The sequence below is a fragment of the Chiroxiphia lanceolata genome, chromosome 6 (genome assembly GCF_009829145.1).
Source record: "Chiroxiphia lanceolata isolate bChiLan1 chromosome 6, bChiLan1.pri, whole genome shotgun sequence".
NCBI classification, from domain to species: Eukaryota; Metazoa; Chordata; class Aves; order Passeriformes; family Pipridae; genus Chiroxiphia; species Chiroxiphia lanceolata.
This window is the reverse complement of record NC_045642.1, coordinates 8,946,662-8,970,265: the sequence shown is the minus strand read 5'-3', so window position 1 is coordinate 8,970,265 and position 23,604 is coordinate 8,946,662. Positions and strand designations below refer to the sequence as shown.

The following is a 23,604-nucleotide window of genomic DNA, read 5'->3' as shown; positions in this document are numbered from 1 at the left end:
TAGTGAACATTGAAACTTCTCTGAATGCCTGTGAACACTGTAACTTTGGAGCCATGACAGCATTAATAAAGAGCTAATCCATAAAACAAATCTGACTACAATTTCTCCTTATAATAATTAGTGACTCATTAATACTACATTTCTTTTGCAAAGCTTATCTAGTTCTGCGGATAGGAAACAAGACCCTTACTTTCAAGAACAGCTTTGTAGCTATGCTGCTGCATATATTTAATGTATTTTATATGTTAGTATTCCATCATAAAACAGAATTGTCTTCTGTCTTCCCTATGTCCTTTGAAAATTACTTTCACCATATGAAACATTCTCTTCTCCCTCAGAAAAAAAGAGAGGTGACGAAAAGTGATGAGGGACTATAGCGAATGAGGGAAGTCTAAATTTCTAAGCATAAAGTATTGAATTTGTTTCATGATTGAACACCTCTTTGCAAATGTTTTATTAAATGCTTGCACACTGAAATTGGGTCACTTCATAACTTTACAAACTCATATTCTCCACTGTTACTCGAACAAAAAATAGATATAGAATATGATCTTTGACATTTTAATTAAAACCTGTTAAAAAGTCTATAGCAAGTACTAAAGTGCAAATTGTCTTCCTAATTTCAACCTGCATTGCAACTGTGTCACAAATTCAGATAACTATGGATAAAAATCTTTTACAGTTAAGAACATGGGCTGAGCAAAAAATTCTGGGCCTGACACCTAATTAAGATATGCTTCCCCCTGATGAAGAAAGCTCTTCATCTATTACCATGTGTTACAGTGGTTGAGGGCTATATTTAAAAAACCATTAAAAATGTACCTGAAGGCAAAGTTAATCTTTATATTTGACAGATAATAGCAGCTTTTTTGCAGTTAGTAGTAAAGTGAATATTTTATTTCTTTATGATCTAATGACCATTCTGTTTAATCTTAATGGAGTAAAGATGAGCAAGAAAATATGCTTAGGGGATATACTAATACATCAATTATGGAGAGTGGGAAAGCACTTAAAAAAAGAAGCAGTAATCTATTGTAAATGAACATCTCAATAAGCACTCCTAGCCACAGGGAGAGCTAAAAAAGATGCATTAAAAATGTATTCAGATTCTGCTCATTATAGATATGTTCTTCTCAGCTCTTAAGTAATGCAGCAATCACATAATTAACTTTTGAAAAGGGAAGCATTTAAAACAACTGTGGATCTATGGAACACAGTAGGCTTTCTCCTCATATTTTTCAGTGAAAATGAATTTTTTCATCTACTTTCCTTAACATTGCTGCAAAAGTGCAGTGACGGAGTGGAATTTCTCCTTAAGGTATTGCAAAAATATAAATGTGATTCCACAAACCAAATAAACACTATTTTTTTTTTTGTCAAAGGAACAAGATAAGTAAAGGAAGACATATAAATAAACTCTCTTCTGCTTAACTACAAACACACTATCTAGCCCATATAGAAGTGGAAACTTGTCTCCCCTGGAATTTCACCCTGAAGTGAAGGCCTGGATTTTACATAGGAAGGTTTTTGCCTTATAAATAATTTTGATTTAGACTTCTGTCCTGTCAGGTGACATGAAATGACACAGCCCAAAAGATCTGTATGCCCCAAACCCACACGAGAGCTCCAAGAAGAAAGTTTATAGAATTCTCTGAGTGAAATCACTGAGCCTGCAGCCAGTTAAGGACCTGCTGGGAAGATGTGAAGAACTGGTTCAAGTCCTGTTAAAGTGATGGGGAGCCTTTCAACTGAGTCTAATGAGCATTGATAGTAGAGGGAAAGATGCCTCTATTCAGGAACTCTCAGGACAGGGAACTCTGGGTTCTTATCTTCATGGATGGCTTTGGTTAGAACAGACCTTAAAGATCATATAGCTCCAACCCCCCCTGCTCTGGGAAGGGACACCTTCCACTGTAACAGGTTGCTCCAACTCCCATTCAACCTGGCTTTGAACAGTTCCAGGGATGGGGCAGCCACAGCTTCTCTGGGCAACCTGTTCCAGTGCCTCACCACCCTCACAATAAAGAATTTCTTCCTAATATTTAATCTAAACCTACTCTCAGTTTGAAGCCATTCCCCCTTGTCCTGTCACTATGTGCTCTCGCAAAGAGTCTCTCTTCATCTTTTTCATACTTGAAATTTGACTGCAAAAGCCCCAGTGAGCTACTGCAGAACAAATCACCTGTGAGAACTGTTACTCTGCACTGGGGATCCTTTCACGTGCTTTTCCTCCTTTGTTTGCTGTCTTTCAGTGTGTTGGAACAACATTAAGCTAAAATGCAGGGAAGCCACCTCTCCAGAACAAGCTTCCACCTGGGGAGTTAAAGCAACACAACTATTATCTGTTAAACCATTGCCTACATCCCAAGGTTGTCCCAGGCAGATGAGTCTCAAGTGTGCCAAGATGCACTGGCTCACATAGGCAGGCTTCTGGCTGAATTAGGAAATATGGATATCATTGATATTACATGAATCATGAAGGAGTAGTCTGCCTTTAACACTGCTGATCTGATGCAAAATTCAGAACAAACCGAATATATTCTCCTACAGACACTCATGTGCACACGTACAAAATATAAGCAGTAATTTGTAAAAACGCACACTTCTAAAGGATGCCTACAGAAACTCAGGTCTTCGGCTTTCTGAATTCACTGTGCTGCTTGTGTCTGATCAAACCATCCTGAACATCACACAAAGCTTTGGGGCAACACCATCACTATTGGCAGCAAAAGCGCTGAAGCTCTGCCTGTGCAGAGCACTGGAAAGCCAGGTGGGAATACAGGACTGGCAACACAACAGAGTGGAATATGCACATTAGCTACCAATGCAATAAAACACACAGTCTTCTACAAGTTATGTAACTTAAGTCACCTAAAAATTCTGAAATAAATACCCTTAGATGACATTCTAGCATTTAACATTTCTGTAGTAAAAGCGATGAGGGCTGCCTTTTCTCTCCTGAGTCTCTCTTCCCTCTTTGTCTATGAACATATATGAAAAGGAGAGAGCAAAAGAGAGAGAGGGAGAAAAACCTCAGCATGAGATCAGTGCACACGAGCACTAATTCTGCCCAACATTTTATGGAAAGAAAAAGAAACGGGAAATATCCAAAGTGACAGTTGACAGATAATCTACTGACAGCTTTTTTGTATTATGAATAGGTGTCTACTGTGGGTATTTCTTTGCCTATATAACTCAAATGAAACATTTTTATTTGACTAATAACATAGAAACCTTAATTTTAGGGAGTGATTATTAAAGGGAATTTATACGGGATGTAGAAAGATTACACTTCCATTTGCAAAATGAAAAGACCTCTGTACTACAATTCCAAGAGGTGTGTGGGATTCAAATTCCCATGCGTAAAAAGAAATTTCAATTTTCATTTTTCCATCAGCACAAGCTGTTTCACGAGTATTGCAGCACAGTCTTGTCATATAGTTTAAATAACCAGGAGATTTAATTTATTTGCAGTATTATATCTTTTTTTAAGCCAGGGAGAAATGCAGATAGCAACAGATTTTAGATGTAAATTATTTTTAAAAACACCTGAATGCCTTTCTTAATCTAAAGATTGGGAAGATGTATGCATCTTGTGTTTAAGAAAGCAGAGTGTTACTATTCATGGCTGTATATTAATCAATGACAACTTATCCCCTTGATAAAACATCTCAAGTGGAAAAACAAGCAAATTTGAGGTGGTGGATATCTCTCTTGTTACATATGTATGGCTAAATACAGACTTTTGATGTAGTTTACATGGATAAGAGAATTATTATCAACAGTTTTCTCATATCTAGACATTAAACTATTTATATATATTATATGGCCATATATGTCTTGGTCTATTATACACATTTGTATACACATACACATTCCCCTTTGTATATATTACTTTAAAGCTAATGATGACAAAGATCTATTTGTTCCTTTGGTTTTTATTTTAAAAGCTCAAGTCACACAGTGAAGTTTTCAGCACAATGCACTGCACACAGCTATGGAAAACTGCTTTTAGAGGCCCGTTCTCAGCTGCTGGAGGAATGAGAGTGAAAAATCACACATGTTCTGAAAACTGCTGTGAGAAACTAAAGCTGTGAGGACAGTGATAATGCAGCTGAGTATTTGAACTGATCTAATGTTTTGGGAAGAACACTAAAAGAAAATGTACATTTTTGATGCTTTGAGGCATGAATGTAAGGAACAAAAAAAATCAGAGTCCATAGACATGAGTCAGTGTTGTATTAGATTCACATGTGACCAGATATATATACAAAATTTTAGCTAGAAAGTACATTGCTCTTGTTAGAAGTACAAGGGTTTGCCTTCAACCTCCTGCCCAAAGCACAGCTTTTTCCTCTCAGCAAGTTGAACATAAATAATAAACCATCATTTGGTAGGCCCCATCCTTGATGACTACAAAGCCAAATAAAGATTAAGTTCATTAGAGATTAAAAAAAAAAAGAAGAAAAAAGTTATAATATCTTCCTTTGTGGGCAAACCCATGACTGCTCATTTTCCCTGCCTTCATTCCCCTTACCCTCATATTAAGAATCCTGTCTCAAATTGAAAAAAAAAAAAGGTAGGTAGGGTTAAGAGATTAATAAACATACTTGAAATTAAAATTTGCAGTTCTGAATGTTGTATGCTGAAAACCGTATTCTTCAAGAAATCATCCATTCTCTTCCACTAACCCTCCACTGTCAACTAATGTAGGGGTTTATATTCAAATAAGAGCAGCAAAATCTCATCTCATATCATTCAATTTAAAATGTCATAAGGCACAAATGCACTCACACTTTCTTAATTCTTGCTTGGTTTAGGGGTGCATTTGTTTGTCAGATGCTCAATAAGCAACTCCCAAACCTCCAACTAATATCAGTAATTGGTCTGGTTTGTGTAACAACATCATTGACTATGTAGCCCAAATGTACTCTCAGTCTTTAATTAAAAAATGCTTAATAAACTCTTTCTTCTTTCCATATTTCAATGGAACTCAAAAATAGAATTTTAAAGAGTTCTGTTTTCTATGTTGATACTCATTCTTAAATAAGATATTTTTGAAGTATCGAATACATTAAAAGTATTGAAAATATTTAAAAATTCAGTTATAAAAGAAGGGGAGAAAGGCAAAAATCATTGCATCCTCAACATGTAAATTAGTAGTACCAACTTATAGGGAATATAGCACAGATAATAATTTTAAGATGCATTCCATTTCTCTAAATAAAATAATTTATCCTGTCTCTTAGCTAATTTTTTTGTCCTTTCCTAAGACTATGTAATATTGAATAGAAGAAAACATGCTAAGAGGAATAAACTGACTTGTCCAAACTAGATGATTTACTATATCAGTAAGATATACAGTATTTAAGCACCTCTGAGACCACTCTAGATACAGTACTGGCCTCTTCTCGCTCATAAAGAAGAAAATAAGCATTTGAGGTACTCAGTGTTTATACTGGCAAAGAATCAACTTACTTGTCATGGCACAGCCTAATACCTTACATAAATTTCCAAATTATTATTTGAAAATTAGTTTTCTATAGAATATTTTTAGTTATCAATCTACCAACTTTTGAGCCAAATATTTTATATCATTTTCTAAAATATTGCCATCAAATGTTGGTGAATGACTAAGGGTATTTATTCAAAGACATCACTGACTGAAGCAAAAATATAATGAATTAGTTGAGCCATGTTAAAAGGAGAGAGATGACTGATGGAGAATCCAAAAACATCATCTTAAAAGGAATCCAGAGTTTGCAACCAGCAATTAACTACAATAACAGACATTTTCATCCAAGCCCTGTGTTAACTGTTGGTTCTGTTTCAGGCTGCAGCATATATTACATTTCCTAAATTCATGCATATGCTATTTTACATCAATGTTTGACTTGTAAACTTCAAAGTGAACTACAATCTGCAAGAATGTCATTCTCTCCTGAGCTGAAGGCTTGTCAACAAGACTAATCTTCCCCCCTGCTAAAAATAAGTATTCTTTAAATGAAAAACTACAACACAGTTCTTTTGGATTCAGACTAGAAAAGCAATCTAAGAAAACAAAGCTAAAACTTTATTTAAAGACTTATGAATATCCTCCCTATTCAGTGTCATGGACCATTTGATCCATTACACATTAACACATACATAACATAAAACCTGAACATGCTTTTTCACTGCACGTTAAATGCAATAAATAGATTTTGAAATCAGTATGTGTGATTTAGATATTTAACTGAGGGAAGCTGCCTTAGAAAAGGACACAGGTCAAGTAACTCTCATATATTTGCATCCATGTTTGGTTTTGGAAATATATATGATATTATTTGTACCTGGGTTTTTTTGAAGTGTTCTGCTGAATTTTAGGTGGAAATAAGCATCTGAGACAGAGTAACAGAGTTCTGAGCTGAGGTTCCAAAACAAAATCCCCCTCCAAAAGTTAATGCCAGAACGATGAACTTGGCACTGCAGGGTTTTTCCTTTGTTTTTGTTTATGTTTAAAATTTGTGTGAATAAAGTATTTGCAAGTCAAATGAGCTAGTTGGACGCTTCAGCTGTTATTTCGTGCTGTTTCCTTTGAACAATATTTACAATGCAACAAGAGAGAAAACAAGGGAAGATCCTGTGGTTCCTGACAAATGCTGCTAATGAGAGTTCAGGTCCTTGTTTAGCCTTTGCAGCACCTCCTTAATAGGTAGCTGAATGCCACTGGCTATTCAGCCACTGCATTTTAATCACAGGTTAAGCCACTGCAGAGGAGAGTATTCAGAGGCTCTTTCCTAATTTAATTTTTAGCAGTAATCTGACCCTTAAAAAGCGGACTTTGCTAAAGGCAACAGGAGTTTAGGCAGTGCCTCCCACAGAGGGAGGAGCTTAAACCTCTGCTATGCCTGCCTGTCAAACAACACAACATTATTGTAGAGTTCCCTCTTCTGCAGTTACTATTACTTACCATTCTGCTTGTGTTGCTGCCAGGCAGTTCCTCAGAGTCACTCCTCAAACGCATCTGCTGTGCCTTGTTAGGATTAAGAGCTGCCATTCTGAACCAGAATAGTTGCAAGGAATAAGACAGATTTCTCTGGCCGAAGTCTGGCGTTAGGGGTGCTGAACTTCTGCTATCAGACGGAGTTTGTCCTTCATTATTAGCAGCACAAGAAGAATCATTGCATCTGAAATGCTCATGTTTTAAAAATGCTGCAGTGGTAGACTGAGAGAAGATAATTCGAAAGTCATTTCATCACATCTTTCCGCTGGATGAATGCGCTACAAGATGGTAATAATTTTGTCACAGCAGAACAGTGTGATAAAATCTAACAGCAGGAAATGAAGAGGCAAGATATTTTAAAATACTAAAATTAGCAACTAATGCCTAGCAATCCAATCATATTGTCTCAAACAGATGACATTTCTTGTTACTTTTATGTCTGTGTACTAGAGAGTTAAAATTATTGCAAACCTTCCGAATGAATGGATCTATCAGAAGCAACTGTTACCCTCCTCTAGCATTGCTTTACTGCCATCCAGGCAGCTATCAAAGAGGCAGAGAAAATCTTCATAAGCTTTGATCGACCTCTCAGTTATCACAGATATCAAAAAACAGGTAGGAACTTTGGTGGGTCCCATTTCTACAAGACTTAGCATCAAAATTCACTGAGAAAGCTACTTTTTTGTTTTCTTGAAGGGTCTGTCTTCTGCAAAAAGAATGTTTGAAGATTTTTTTTTACTGAAAGAGAATCTGCTTATTGGATTTTACTGAAAAGATATATTTCTTCCTGGTTTATAAGAGAAATGTAGGGTCTGTGGCAATTAGAAGAAAATAAGCAGCAAGGCAAATTGAGGCAAATGAAGGAGAAATTAAATGTTGAGCTAACTGTTAACATCGTAACTTATTGTTTAGTTACGCAAAACATTTCCTATCAATTACTGGGTAATTATTCAGAGGGCAAAACCTCAAAGAATCCAATAAAAGTTAAAGGTGTGAAACCTCTGGAATTCATTAAGAGGATGAGGGCTCACAAGCTGGAGTTTTAAAAATCAAGGTGTCTTACTGATTATCAAGTAGTAACACCTGTTAAAAGCACAGAAAATTTAAAAAATAAAAGTTTTAATTTTTCAAATATCATCTCTATTTTTCTCTTTGCACAGAGAATCTCCACACAGTGTGCAGGAGTCAATGTCAAGGTTATTTTGTAAAAAACCAGCATCCTAGCAGGAGTCTGTTCAGTGTTGACAATTTGCAAAAGCATTTTCTAATTGTAAGTAGCTGAAGAAATGTCCTGCAATGCAACAACCCACCCCAGTATACCGAGACAGAATTTTTGACCCAACAATAGCACAGACCTCTCATCTTTATGGCATGACTGTGCCAGGCATGTCAAATTGCAAAGGCTGCTTCTTGCAAGGGAAATACCCATCCACCACAGGACAAAACTGCAGTGGTTTAACAGTTTCTAGGTCACAAGGGCAAAAATTGTGTCTGATTTTCACAGACCTTTAGCAGCAGAAAGGACCATCCCTTCTCTATGACAATAAGGCATCAGGCCTAGCTCTGCACATAACTAATCCAAGTGGATTAAAGATATCCCACAAAACCAAACAAGCACTGGTAACAAGATTTACAGCTCTGCTCTCAAACAGTGTAAGTTTCCAGCAGATTTACAGCATTTTCCTGATCTTGTTACTAAGTCTGGCAAAGAGCAACTTGAGAAAACTTGAAAAAGCACTCTTAATTAAGCCACTATTTTGCTAAAATTTTTACCAAAGGCTAAATAAAATTCAAAAATTCTACTTTGCCTGGTGTTCCAAACCAGGGAGATTACCATAATAATAGAAAAGACATTTTGCACAAAATGTGTTCAATATCTGCCAGGTCTCAGAGTCCTCCAAACAGAAGAACCACACGTGGAGCAACTGTGGCATAAGGACTGTGCTCTAATCATGGAATCGTAGAATCAACCTGGTTGGAAAAGACCTCCAAGAGCATCAAGTCCAACCCTTGATCCAACACTGCCGTGGTTACCAGACCATGGCACTCAGTGCCACATCCAGTCTCACCTTAAAAACCTCCAGGGATGGTGAATCCACCACTTCCCTGGGCAGCCCATTCCAATGTCTGGTTACTCTCTCTGTAAAAGATTTCTTCCTAACATCCCACCTAAATGACTAAGAGTTTATCCACAGCACAATGATATTTTCAGGGTACTCAAATAAGCAACAATTTTTCTTTTAATTTTTATTGGCTGACTGAGTGAACTATGAAAAGTGTCATGAATGTTTTGTGTTTCAGCCCAGAAAATAGTACACCATTTAATAACAATTCATCAGAGCTTAATTTTGTGAAAGGGTCATTAACTTCAATGGATTTTAGACTAATCAAAGATGTTTTGTACTATTCAGGGTTAGTACAAATGATACGCATTTTCCAGAATTTACAGGATTATTTCATCCAATAAAACAACAGTTTCCCTGACTGAATTGGAAGTGAATTTTTTATTAAAAGAGGCATGCCTTTGCTTTACCTCCATAGTGGAATGCTTCTTACCTTTTGGTATCTCAAAGTGAACTTCCCATGTTTAGTTAATTTTAAAGCTAAAACATGATTGCTTAACAGTGGCATAAGCAATCAAAACTTCTGCAATATAATTCCAACTAGAGAAGCTTTCACTAGTAGTGAAACCAGATACTAGTTTTCTGACAGAGTGACTATACTGTTTTATATAAGCATATGGAAAGAAAACTCTGCGAAGAAATTGAAATTTTGGGGTTTCCACACTTTCTTCAGAAGGAAAAGGATTTGTAGAAACCCAATTTATTTACTGTTGCGTCTGAAAAAAGTTGATTTTCTCTTTCTGACTTTCCTTTTAATATGACATGACCTCTAGGTATCTGCCTTATAAATCAAGATATAAAAGGAAATTAAATATTATTATTTAAATTTTTTAATTGCATTTCAACAATTGTCAGGGGAAAAAAAGGCACCTTTTAAACATTAGCCTTTTCAAAATGAATGTCATATTTTGGTCTACATTGGTATGGCCACAGCAATTAATCATGTGGCCACAAAGTGCAAAGTGGCACAGATGCAATATCAGTTTCTTATTAGAGAAACATATATTTATTATCATCAAGTACTAAAAAAGAATGGAGTTTGGGTGAACAATTTTTGTTTGTTTTTTAAAGAAAGCAACACAAACCGAACATCCTAATTACAGTTTCCAACACAAGTTTATAAAAAGATGGAAGCTCCCCTTGAAGTGGTGTTCTGCACCCTGTTGTATATTTACTGGTACATAAAGTTTCTCTTTATGACATAAGTAGACAGCAATTTCTTTTTAGTAGAAACACTTCATGAAATCTAGCGCAGTAAAAAGGGATTTCAAACTTTCTAATTACCAAAAGGCCAGAGATTTTAAAGTATTATATAAGGTATACCTTCCAAAAGGAAAGCATGAAAAATCTACTCCTTAACACTTTCAGAAAGGATAGAAAGTACCATAATTCACAGCAGAGGGGTATGCACAGAGTGCAGAGGAGTCTAACTGAGCAAACAGGAGTCTAGATACCAATTTATGATAGAGCAGCTTGATCTGTCCAGACTTAGAATAAATACCACATTAAAACCACGCTGTCAGGCTGTAACTTAAATAGGAAATCATGCTGGGACAGCATTCTGCTGCTTCACTGTTAGACCAAGTCCAGAACTACTGAAAATTTCTATGGGCTTTGCACAGAATCCCAAAGGGCTTTTGTACTGCTTGGAAGAACAGCAACCATGCTTTCTATGTTAGACTTTATGGCCACACTAATATTTCCTGTCATTTCAACAGATCATCCTCTAGGTGGGAACCAAAATGTCCTCCCTAGGGACTGAGGAGAAAGGGGGCTCTGTGGATATTTTGATACCACTCACTGAAGGTGTGGTTAAGCAAAGGTAAACATCCCAGCTGACCTATTTGTGATTTCCATAAGTAAAAACAGAGGCAGAAATATCAGAAGTAATACATGGCAAAATAATCTAAGACCCTGTATATGTTTTAATCTCCTCCTGCAGTGAAGGCCAAGCCAACATGTTGCCACTAATTTTTTCTACTTTAAACAAACACAGACTAAACTAATTCGACAGGAATTGCAGCTTTCAAGTGCAAAGCAGCCTTATTGTCAGACATTGTTAGGGGTGTCTTGGTCTCTGAGGGTTAAGAGTTCAGGGAGAATTTTTAACTGTTCTGCCAAGCACAAGTGCTACTGAGTTGAACCTCCCTGGTTGACTGGCTAATTTTAACTAAGTACACAATAACAGGTGATTCAAAAAGTGAAATTTTAAACTTGTTTCATTAAACACCATGATTTGCCCAGCACCACAATAAAAAGTGATCAATATACTGCAGGTTCCTCTTTGTAATTCAGGTGATTTACCATCAGTCAGAAAACTCTAATGACCCAGTTCTTCTGTGGAAGAATATAGCACTGTGTTACCAAAGAGGTAATAAAATGGTAACTATTCAACTGAAATACTGAAATTAGATTTCTCAAAAAAAAATAAAAAATCAATCAATCAGGATCACTCCAGCAAAGAATTTACTTTAATTTTTACTCTCTTTTCTTTTTTTTTCTTTTTAAATTATGTGGATGTATTTAAAAAAATCCATACCAGAACTATTTTGTAAAGAGAAATGCTTGGATGGAATCATATTAGGATGGAATTGTAGCAATTATACGTTTTGTTCTATAGAATTTTTTTTATGTTTCAAGTTTCATCTTCAATTCATACACATAACCTAAATTATCATGTGTCAAAAACTTTACACATATCTTCCTGGAAAGCAGAACTTGCTCTTCTGAAAGGTCTGGAGGCACAGTCAACTTTCATCTCAGGTCACTAAAGACCTGACTAAAAAGTCATCCCACTTACTGACATTTCAGAGAGAATTAAGCCAAACCTGAAAGAATGTCACCCATGTGTCCATAGGGAACAAGTAGAGAGCACAAACTGAACTTCCTGGAGAAGGTGGTAAGGCACAGAGTATTACTTATCCTGGTATAAAAAAAAAAAAATATAAAGCTGGCAAAATGACTTAATATTTATTCTAAAATAATTAGGAAAAACCAAATCAGTTCTCTTAAGGTGCGAGATATTTAAATCAACGTCTCTGCTTTTATCTTGTTTCATCTGCAGAGGATATGACATCTAGCATTACACTTTGTTCCTCCTGATTCCTGTTTTAACTGTATCTGTTTGTTTGTTTGTTTAAATACAGCAGTCATAATTTGATTTTCCTTTCAGGTTCTGTATTTGTTTCTGACAAGGGAGTTTATCAAATAACAGGTTCTGGAGACATCAGACTTTCTAAAAACAAAGTGAAAGTGTGAATATATTTCAGAGATATGCAAGGTCAGTGCACATTCTTTTCCCCACATAATTCCTTTTCCATCCTTTGTTTGTTCATTTATAACCCCTGAAGTATAACGCATGAATTATCCTATTGTACACATCAACCACTTGGCAGATTGTTTTAGTAAAACTCTTATGTGCTGTGGCTTTCCTTTCAGGCTGCCAAGAAGAGTTTAACAAAAAGGCTGATTAGTTCCTTTAAGTTCTCCCAGAAAAACAAACTACAAAGCAAGTTTACAGTACCCAGGGTCATCCATGCAAAAATCCCACGCGGGCTCTTTACAGTAACAACACAAATCAGAGCAGTCAAAGGTGCCTAGTCAGGAAGAAAAGCTGATGATGATGCAGCAGTCTGTCATATGGGGAGCAGAAATATTCACGCTTGAGAATCTTTAGTTAATGACATAATTGTTAGGACACTTCTTAACAAAGCTCCTTTAAGGACAGACCTTTTTTTTTGTTTGTTTGTTTCTTTCATACACAGTATTATTTTGGTAATAAATCATAAAAATCATTAGACAAATTTATTCCTCTTTAATAAAACCTTGGATAATGTCAATGACACAGATGTTGGTTTCATAAATATGTATCTATGTATTCACCTTAGAAACTACCTGCAAAACACAGCGGACACACAGCAGATTCCCAAATCCAAGCCTGGCCCTGTAAGAAGGGCATTACCCTCTCTGAAAATGCTGCTGCACAAAGCTCTGAGTCCAGGCATCAGAATGAAGCACAGACATTGCCTTTCTTGTGTTTTCAAAAACATCAAAGCTGCTTGGAGCATGTTCTTAATGAATTGTATCCTCCCATCAACCCACAACAGAAGGCTGGGAGGACAAGAGATAGGGGAAAGAAAGGCAGAATAAGAAATGGAAAAGAGGCAAATAGATCCTGAGGTAGACTGGGACATGTGGGGAAGGAAACAATGCTGTCAAATTTCAAGGCAGGTGAGGATATTGCAAGGGACAAAGTGCAATTAAAAAAAAAAAAAAAAGGTAACCTGACTTAATGCCAGCAAATTAGCTCCTGGCATTACCAGCTCTGCTGTGTGGGTTGCAGAATTTTACCTCAAAAGCTCTCAAAAATATTAGTGCACCTTAAGCACGTGTTAAAAATAAATAAAAAGTCAAGTAAGCTCAATGAAAACATTATGGCATTTGACCATACGCCCCACTGTTGTAGGTAATATCCAGTCATAACATTGGTTCATTGTTTGGATAGTCTGAGTGAGAATAATCTGGGGAATTATTGCAGGATTGACACAGTCAGACATCCTGATGTTGAAATTATCTGAGACCTTCACTAATTTCATGTCTGATTTCAGCAACCCCTGAAACTGTAGCCAGTTATCTATTTGATACACTGTAAAAGTCACAATCACCTCCGATTGGAATCCAGCCTGTAAATACCCCCCCTTTTTGCAAATATGTGGCACATAGTGACAAGGAACACAGATTTAGGAAAGCAGAGAGAGACATGATTTTCATTCTTTTCCAGATCCGCTGCCTCTTCTCCCAGTGCTCAACTTGACCTTCCATAACTGCACCACCTCTACTTGCTCTTCATCCCATACTCTCCCCATGACCCTGCTGCTTCAGGAGCAGACCTAATGTTTGTATAGTCACAACTGAGACGTGCCAAACCCCTAATTATAAAGTATTTGTGAAAACTGTGCAAAGAAATTAACTTCTTAAGTACAAAGACAGTAACTGGCTGATTTTCTTTATTTCATGTAGGCCTACCAGGAGAAAATCTTGATTTCCCAAGTAAGAGGCAAAAAATTATAAGTTACATACGGGATATGGAATATTCTGCTGTAATTTTAAACCATTTGGGTTTGTATCATATTGCTGGGATGAAATGCAGCTACTTCTGTGCAAAAGTGCAAAGGATCAAGGCCTATTTTCTATTTCCAGGTGCACCGAGGCTTATTATGGGTTAAATAATATCAATCATCACATTTCCCTCCACATTGAAATTGGTTTCGCCCATTCATATATCTTTCATATCCCTTTTATATATTAAGTTATAAGCTGTTTTTATTTTATTTTTCTTGGCCTTGGGAGTTTCATGTCCAACACACCAGCTGTTCTTGTACCATGATTATATAAACTTAAGCATCACAGAGGTGGGAATGGAATTTAGTGCATAAAGCCTTTTGCTATACAAGTTTTCTCATGGGCAAAACAATCTGAGGTTGTTTTACACTGTTTACATAAATATAATTGAATCTAATTTTTTTTATCTCTCTATGTAACTCTGCATATGGTCTAAGTATTACCTTGGAGCTCTCAAAGTACTGTCTCTTTACCAAGAAAGACAATGATTAATCAACAATATAATTTTAAATACTGCTTTAAGTTTTGCTGACTTCACTCTCAGAAGTATCAAATATAGAAAAGATCAAAAAAATGTAGCAAAACTGACTGTAGGTACAGGGGGCTTCTTACATGTATTCAAAATTAAGGAATATATTATTTTCTTTGGAAAGCAGATTATTAAGGAAAGAGTGCTTGTAATGCACAATGATCGATAGGGAAACAGCATATATATTTATATATTATATATATTATTATATTTATATGTAGCTATATGTATATATTCGTATGTTTGTATCACACACAATATGAGGTGATTCATCAGGAAGCAAAACATGAAACATTCTGCAGAGGAAATCTAAATAGGAAATAATAATTCACTATTTTAAGACATATTTTTGTTCATTGCTGAAGTGTAAAGTACTGTTTTCCATTTCCACAATATTTATTTAGCTTTTTTTCATTAAAAAAAAGAATGGGCACTGAATAATTGAAACCCTACTACTCCTATAAAATTCCAGCTGTTCTGAAATCTTTCATTCTCAGGACATTTGGTAGAAGCAGAAAATGTCCCAAGGATACATTAAAATATTGCATATCAATTAAACATTAAGTCACACCTCTCAGGAGTTAAAGGGTGGCAGAGCAAAGCAGGCACGTGAAATGTCGAAACAAGCCCTTTTGCTCTCCCATTTTGCTCTCCCTGGTAGTGTGTCCCTGCTACCCCTCCTTGCCCCTGACTACTGCTCGTTTGTAATACTTCATCCATTTGGGGGAGAGTGAGGAAAATGGAATCAGAGACTCCAATAAACCACATCTGTCCCTAAACTGTTCTGCCTTTAACTTTTCTTACTGAATGCTGTTTCCCTTCTGCTCCTGTCTTGCCTGTACAAGTTGATAAGCTGCTGGGGGCAATTTCTGCCTTCTCTCCCATGTGGAACAATCCTAACTATGTATTATATATGCTCTTACCCACACACATACAGCTATGTGGCACTGTGAGTATAACTGTGTTATATGTAGTAATATTTATTTTCTTTCTGTCTTATAACTAAGCTCAGTTTCTAGTGAGGAAGGAACACATCCTAACAATAGCCATCATCATGTCCTGCTATATTTAATTTGCTTGTTATTTGATGTAAAAAAAATTAAAATCATCTATAAACTATTAAAAGATTGATTTCTGCTATGCTGAACTAACCCCCTATAAGATGATACATTGTAAAGGCTCTTTTGTCCTTAAACCATAATCCCAGTTCATCAAATATCATTAGTGCATTGTGTGAAGCCTTCCTGCTCATCAACAAAATCACCTCACTCTCTTGTAAATTCTGACTTGAATGAATCTGCATAAAATTGAAGATAAGGTGATTACCGGAAAATAAAAATACTACAATACACTCTAAACTAAATCCCACCACTTCAAAAAGGAATAAGGGGTAACTCTTGTGTCTTCGAGGTTTTCCTTTAACAAAATCTGTGTCTTCACAATTATGTCAGGAAACATGAGGTTTACTTTTCTACCTGTGATTTATGCACACAGATATTTAGGGCAGGTAGATTTTCTAAATTCAAAGTGCAGCGACTTACTTGTCCTTCCACAGACAAAAACTCTTGCCAGAGTAAGAATGAGTCTAGAAAGACAGGAAGATCTCCTTATCCGCTTAACTGAGGATTAGTCAGCAAAATTACATTCAGATGTTGTCAACAACAAATCACTCACGGGCCAAGGAAGGATGTTTTGATTGTGGGTTATTTGTGGTTTTTTTAAGTATGCACTAAAATACACTTACTTGCTGTCGAATCTCTTCTTCCATCTTTACTGGGGACCCCAACTCTGCGACTTGTTTGACACCTTCACTGGCATATCCTCCATACTCCCAAAGGATGTAGTTCTTGGAGTGGGAACTGCCAATGATCGCGGACCAGTGGTTGGTGCGTCCTTTCAGGGAGAAAAACAAACACCAAACAACAATCAATACAGCCTCGAAGCACAGTTCCTAATTTTTATTAAAGGTTTGAAGTCCCCAGTCTTCACCAGCACCAAGCTTTTGCAGGTGTTGCACGCTGTCAGCTCTCACTACATCAATACACCACATCTTTAGTAAGAACAAGCCAGTGACCTACAGAAATTGAGCATAAAGGGTCAGTAATTATTGGATGTAACACCACAGGCAGAAATGGAAAGAAATATTGTATTCCAGCTAATCAAGCAGCCCCTCAGAACATGCTGCCTTAGTATATATTTTCTTCACCAAAGATCTCACACTTCTTCAGGAAGTTGAAGATATCTTTAATTTTAGATTTCCATATCAAACAGCTTTTAGAAGGGAACCTGCAAGGGAAGACTTCACTGGTCACTCTCAGATTTAATAGCAAGTTGTTTCCTCAGTGATACTGGTTTGTAACAGCCCACCAGGTCTGTGTTTGAGTGAAAACAGCAGATTACCAGCAAAAAGTAGATACAAGCATGATTACATTGTCATTAAATGTTACAGGTTTCTGTTTATAGCTTGGTGACCAAACCTTATCAGGCAGGGGGCTATAAAGGTCTTACAGCCAGAAACTTCCTCCAGCAGCTTTCTGCTGAAACAGGGGTGAAACATTTGCTAGTGTCTCGTATTTCTCCCAAGAAACTTTTGAAATACTGGTAAAGAACTGTTCTTATTTGCACTGACACACCTGTTTTTTCTACTTCTGCATATTTAAATTATATATGTACAATACCTCCTTTCCCCATCATTAGTAGGGATTCTCTTCAATTTAGGAAGGGAGCGAAGAAGTGAATTTTGGTGTTTCTATATTCAGATGTCTCATAGTGTAAGAGTTGTAGAGATAGACTAAAGGATTCGATAGACTAAAGGATTCCTGTTGTTGCTTCTTGACTTGTTGAGCAAAAAAAAAAAAGTTTAAAGAAAAAATGTTAGAAAAGCATGATGGAGTTGGAAAGAAAATGGATAGGAAATAGGGAGCCACAGAAGTCCCACAGTCCTAGAAATAAAAATGAATTCACTTAAATGTCAAATAACATGGATATGAGGAAAAGGATGAGAAAATGAACTGCTCACATAAACAGACAGTCTGGTAACAATGAAAAGGCTGTAGGAGATGAGGGAGACAGAGTGATGGAGTGAGACAATATTTAACATTTTTCTTTGCAGTGGAAAAGGTAGAGAGTAGCAGTAAAAACAGCTGGAAACTGAATAAATGAATGAAAAATGAATAATGAAGTAAATAAAAGGAATGCAAATTTAAGATGTGAAAGGTGGGACAATGGAATTGAAAAAGACAGTGTAGAGAATTTTATAAAGTCAGATGCAGGAACCTAATCATGGGGGAGTAGAAAATAGATTAGAAATGAAAAATGAACACCAACGGTTGGGGAAAAAAGCCAGAAATGTGTGGCAAGCAGAATAGACAGATGAGGGAGATGGTTCAGCTGCATAGCAAAGAGAGCTTTCATAGGTTCTTTAGTCCTAAACTTGGATTAAAATACACTTAATGAGTTCTGAGTTGTAGCAGGCCTGATGTTTTCAGAATCAATTAAAACTCATCATTAACTGAGCCCGAAATGGAGAAAAACCGTTCTGCTAACCCTAAACCTTGCCAGGTTTATAGCTGGAGAGACTGCAATGACAGAAAGTGGTTTCTTGATCTAAGATCTACCAATTGGTCCTTAAATATACAGTGGCACCTTGTCAAACCACAGAGAGATACTGTCACTCAGCTCCAGTGATGGGACCACCAGTTTTGCCCACTCTTTCATTCCAGCACACAGGTCTGACTGTCTCACAAGCCACAGACAGCAGCTTACCCTGAAACACTGAAACATTGAAAGACAAGGCTCCACATAGTCCCTACAAAACAAAACTGTATCGCTACAGAGAAGAACCAGAGCACCTTTCAGTCTTTTGTTAAATGGGTAATGGGTAATTAATTGTTCCATGTGCTCCAAAGCTTCTCTCCCTCCCTATCCTAAGCAGGACAAGAACATCTGATGCCTTTGCAATCAGAGCAAAGATACTGGCTCTGAAGAGAAAGTTCCTGGCCCACCTGTTTGCCCAGATGAGCTGTTTGAGGTATACCACATCTACCCTAAACTTTTCTCAAGATTTGTGCTACATTTGCAAATGTTTCGATCCTCACCTTGAGCCTTCCATTCCTTATGGGAACAAAGAGACAACGTGATATTTCTTAAGCTTTTCCTCTAAGCATCAAAGAAACTTCTCTGCATGAGATAATCCGAGCAGTACAAGGCCAGAGGTATTTTCCATCCAGTGCCACTATCCAGTTCTTAAGGCAGCACATGGAGTACTGACAGCTTTCCAATGTTTTTATTTCACTCCATTTTCATACTTTTGAGTAGTTTCTCGATTTATACACTTATATGTGTATTTTTGCATAAAGATCAAGGTGTCATCACAACATGAGAATATATCCCCTGACACATTTCACACATGTGCCGTATCAAATCACGATGGAGAGCATAAGTATTCCTGTTATCACACACGGGTGATACCCAGAGAGAATAAACACTTTTCAGCCACGAGGCATATGTAAATACAAATCTTTCTGACTGGCGAAATGTGATAGGAAATTTAACAGTTCCCCTTGAGCCAGATTTAATAACAAATGAAATACTCAGTTTCCATTTGCCCCGTTATCAGGAGTTGCGGTAACTTGCAAAAGTTACCCAAAAAACAAGCCCAATTTTATTTAAGCCTTAGTTTGGAAATCAGTTTAATTTTTTTCTTTTCTGTTTGAGGTCCACAAAAGCAAATTTGTTTCAAGAATAAGTTTTTGGCCCCTGTCTGCAGATGTGGCACACCTCTCTCCAGTCTGCAGCTGGCACACTCAGAACAAGATTGTGTGGCAGTGGTTTTATTTTAAGCAATGCTTTATAGACTGGGTACATTTGATAACTCCTAGACAATATACTTTTAAATTTAATGGAACATAGGTATTTTAATTGCACTGGTATAATAATAAATGTCAGATTATTCCTAATCCATGGAACCTGCAAAAAACCTCAAAACAACTTCCCAAAATTAAAAGTTTTGCACAGTACATTTCAGAAACATTTCTGTGTAATAGCATTTGGAAAAAAGCAGTTCTTTGGAGAAAAGCTAAGCAGCAAAGTATATATTCTTTAGGGATTTTTAAAGTAAACCACAGAATAAGTTAAGGAAAAGATGCAGAATATAAGTTTTACGATCTGCAGAATTTTCTGTGATTGCTCAGCAAATATTTAGTAATTTACCACAGTCCATAATGAAAAATATTTTATTTTATTCTAATTACTGCACAAGCTCAACATTTTAAAGAATAATATCAATTATTAGTTTTCATTTTTAATATTACTATATCTGGATGAGATCTTTTTCTTAACTTTAAGAAATTTCAATGTAAAATCTTATTAGCTGTTACTACCAGGATTAATTGTGTAAGTTCCAAATGGGTATTTTTTCACTCTTCCAGTTTAAGAAAAATATTAATTTAATTCAGTACTTTGTAACTGGGGAAAGCAGGTTACAGGGTCTGCTATTGTAACAAACTTTTGAAACTTGCTTATTTTCCATCATGCACCCATACTCTTCATGAGTTCACTGGCTTGGATGCAAAAGAAAAGGCCATTTATTGCCAGCATTGCATCACTAAGTAACAGTAATTTCATAGTTTTCAGTCATTTTCTCATGCCCTGTTTCTAACCACCAGCTGAATCCATACAAACAGTGCACAAAAAGTGTCACTCTCAGCAAACATATAAATCACCCAGTAGCCTGAAAGAGCATTCCTGCAATTATTGGCTTTGCTTATTTTGTCTCCCATGTGTTATGCTGACCAATAGTATTTGAACAATGTACAAGTTCAAATGTATGAGACTCAGCATAAGCAATATTGCTTAGGCTGTTAAAACTGTGAGCTGGTACAAACCACATTTGAGTTAACAAGGGTCTTCTCACGTTGTGACAATAATAATAATTTTTTAAAAATCTACCTAAAAAGTCTATATAATAAACATCAACCACAGACAAATAACAAAGTTTAAAGACCCATAAATGTGACTCATGTTCTCAAACAGTTTCCTAGACTTTTTTTGCCACAGACTGTGGAGTCAGTAATGAAAAACCAAATGCATAACGCACATTTTTGTAACTTCAGCTCTTTACAGTTACTTGAGTAACTGTAAAAAGCAAACTTGCAGCAAAAATATTTATTCTGTAGTTCAGAAACTTAAAAACCCAGACAGGAAAAGTTCAGAAGGTGTTTTTTTATCTCTGTATTCAACCAACAAAGACAAAGAAGACAGAGTATTCTAAGTTATATACATACAATTAACGCCCTTGGGCAGCAAGACTCAAAATTCACCAAAACTAACCGGAATCATTCAAAAGAATTTACAGGAAAACAAACTGGCTAGATTGGCATGGTGGAAAAATCAACATGTTACTATGCTGCCCATCCTTTGTAACTTTTTCTTAAAACCTCATTTCCTAGCTGTACATTATAAACCAGCCTAAGCCTACAATACGAAAAAAAAAAAAGGAATTTTTCTCATTACAAAGATACTTTAAAAATATGATCTCATAAACACCTCAGCTGAAAATGTCAGGCAAATCAATAGGCTTTACTTGTAATGTATAGCACAGAAAGATCCATTGATTTTCAATACTGAATGTTAGCAGGATTCCATGCGTGTCATAATTTTCACAGCAGAGCTGCAAATAAGTAACGGTGTGCCACACAATAAGCTCCAACCCTCTTCACACTCCCTGCATGGTGCACGCAAAATAATGATACTCACGTGGGAAGTCTTTGGGATGTGTTTTTTCTGACCAGTTTCCATAAAAAGTCAGCCTGTATTTGGCAGTTCCACAGGCACAACAGTCTAAAATTGGTTTGTCGGTCACACCTTCCGAGGCTGAGTCTGAAAAAGCAGCAAAGTACCCATTGAAAATGGCTACAACTCAAAGCAAACAGAGGACAGTGAAGCTGCCACAATAAATACTCCAGAAAATAAATTTGAGTTAAGCACATTTTTTTGTTTGTTTATTTTTAAGTTTACCATTACACTAAACTAGAACCCTGAAACACCTGGACCATATTTATTAGTGGATGTAATGATTGAAATCTACATTTTAAATAAGGCACTATTTGAGTCATCTCCAGATTTAAAAGGGGATTGTTTCTAATTGTTGTCTGATAAGGACAAAACCTCAGCTGATCTCAAAACACAATATGTTTAGAATTTCTGGACAGCCAAAGCATATGACTTTTCCAGAAGGATGCAATAACCAGCTGCAACATTGAGGCTTAGGAAAGGATGAAATGGCCCAGGATTCAATCAACTAAGTGCCCTGGGAACAAATGGGTATCACAAAAGGCCAGGTAAAAAATTGCAAGCATTACATTTAGAGGGAAGCAAGGAAGACTGTATGAGGAACAGTATATTTGATAAGGAAGAACATAACTGAATGGAAGATCCCAAATTTGAACCTGGAGGAAACTATTCAAGGCCTCAAAATTTGAGCTTGGTACAAAGAATTAAGAGAAATATGCAGAACATGACAAGGAGGTCAGAAAGATATTTTACTTTACCTTACCTTGTTCACAGATTTTTTTGGTGAGAGAACCCTCATCTTGAAAATAAATTATGCGCTTCTGCACAATACTGGCTCTAGAAAGAGGGGGGGAAAAAAAAAGGAAAGTTTTCAAATACGCTTATTCCTTAAAGCAAAAAGAAAATGCACAATAAAACAGCAAAAGGAGAAAGGAGAGAACTGGACTACCAAGGTCTGTATTGACAATTCATATATACAATACAGGACTACAGAACAAATATTTTTATTTCAACTTGCATTTGAATTTTGTCACATTTTACAGAAACTTGAAAGGTATTTACCTTTAGAGAAGTGATCATAGTCATATGGTGAGCATCTGTGCTCTTGAAATGCATGATGGTCAACTGAATATTCAATATTTCAATCAAATCTTATATTAAAATACTGAAGTTATATTCAGTTTCAGAAAAATAGCACAGTTAAATTAAGCAGCTGTTTGTAGGAAATTACATGGTATCCTAAAGACAAATTTTTTTCTGATATATGACAGCAATTCAGTGCAAACATCATGTAAAACAAAATTTAGAAAGAGAGCTAGCATAAGGTAAAGTCTTTAAAAGCAATTCAAAGATTCCAGAAGGCAAGCCACTTTAAAATTAATTAAATCTAGAATATTTTATTAAGGTTTAGAGTTGAGAAAAATTGTAAATTTATAAGCCTCGGTCCCTCAGTTGAGTAGGGGTGGATATATTCAGTCCTACATAAACTTTAACTAGCTTTGTTACCATTTTTAACCATAAAAATTAACTCACACATAAACTTTATCTTCTTTTGATAAGAAAAGAGATTTTGGTTAAATTCAAAGACATTTTACAGACAGAGAGTTTCCTGACAACATGCTCTGAGAACAGGCACTGTTCTTTGTTTACCACTAGTAGTGCACATTCTTCTAGGAACCTTGTGTACCATCACTTTATTTAAAGCTCTAAATAGCAAAGGCCAGTTTCTCGTCTTTCTTCAGCTTTAGTTAAATAATTTTCTTAATCTCTCTAGAATTATTCCCCACTCATGACAGCTCAAGCGAGAAGGAAAGCAAGATTGTGTATGATTGACATGTTGTTACAGTCATGTAACCTTTCTTTGACAACATCCCACCCATAAAATTATCAGAAATAAGATGCAATTTTACTGTGCTTGCTTTGCTGAGATGCAAGGCTGCAGTAGGAGAGGAAGGGATCCTTCTTTTCACCCACAAGAATAACTGGGTTTTGCAAACCTCAGACTGGAAAGGGTGCAAAAACTACAGTCTGCTGTCGTCCTTCACAGGGCTGGC

The 23,604-nt window shown here is 36.3% G+C and overlaps 1 protein-coding gene across 2 annotated transcripts in view; it reads right to left on the bottom strand.

The window, feature by feature from the left end:
- SPON1 (spondin 1) overlaps window positions 1–23,604 on the bottom strand; it is a 192,287-nt gene that overhangs the window by 111,477 nt on the left and 57,206 nt on the right. For both annotated transcript variants that reach the window (XM_032691174.1, XM_032691173.1), the window contains exons 4-6: window positions 22,314–22,387; window positions 21,515–21,637; window positions 16,503–16,651 (exon numbers count right to left, since the gene is read on the bottom strand). In XM_032691174.1, the coding sequence (XP_032547065.1) occupies window positions 16,503–16,651; window positions 21,515–21,637; window positions 22,314–22,387 (346 nt within the window). The remainder of the gene's footprint in view (window positions 1–16,502; window positions 16,652–21,514; window positions 21,638–22,313; window positions 22,388–23,604) is intronic.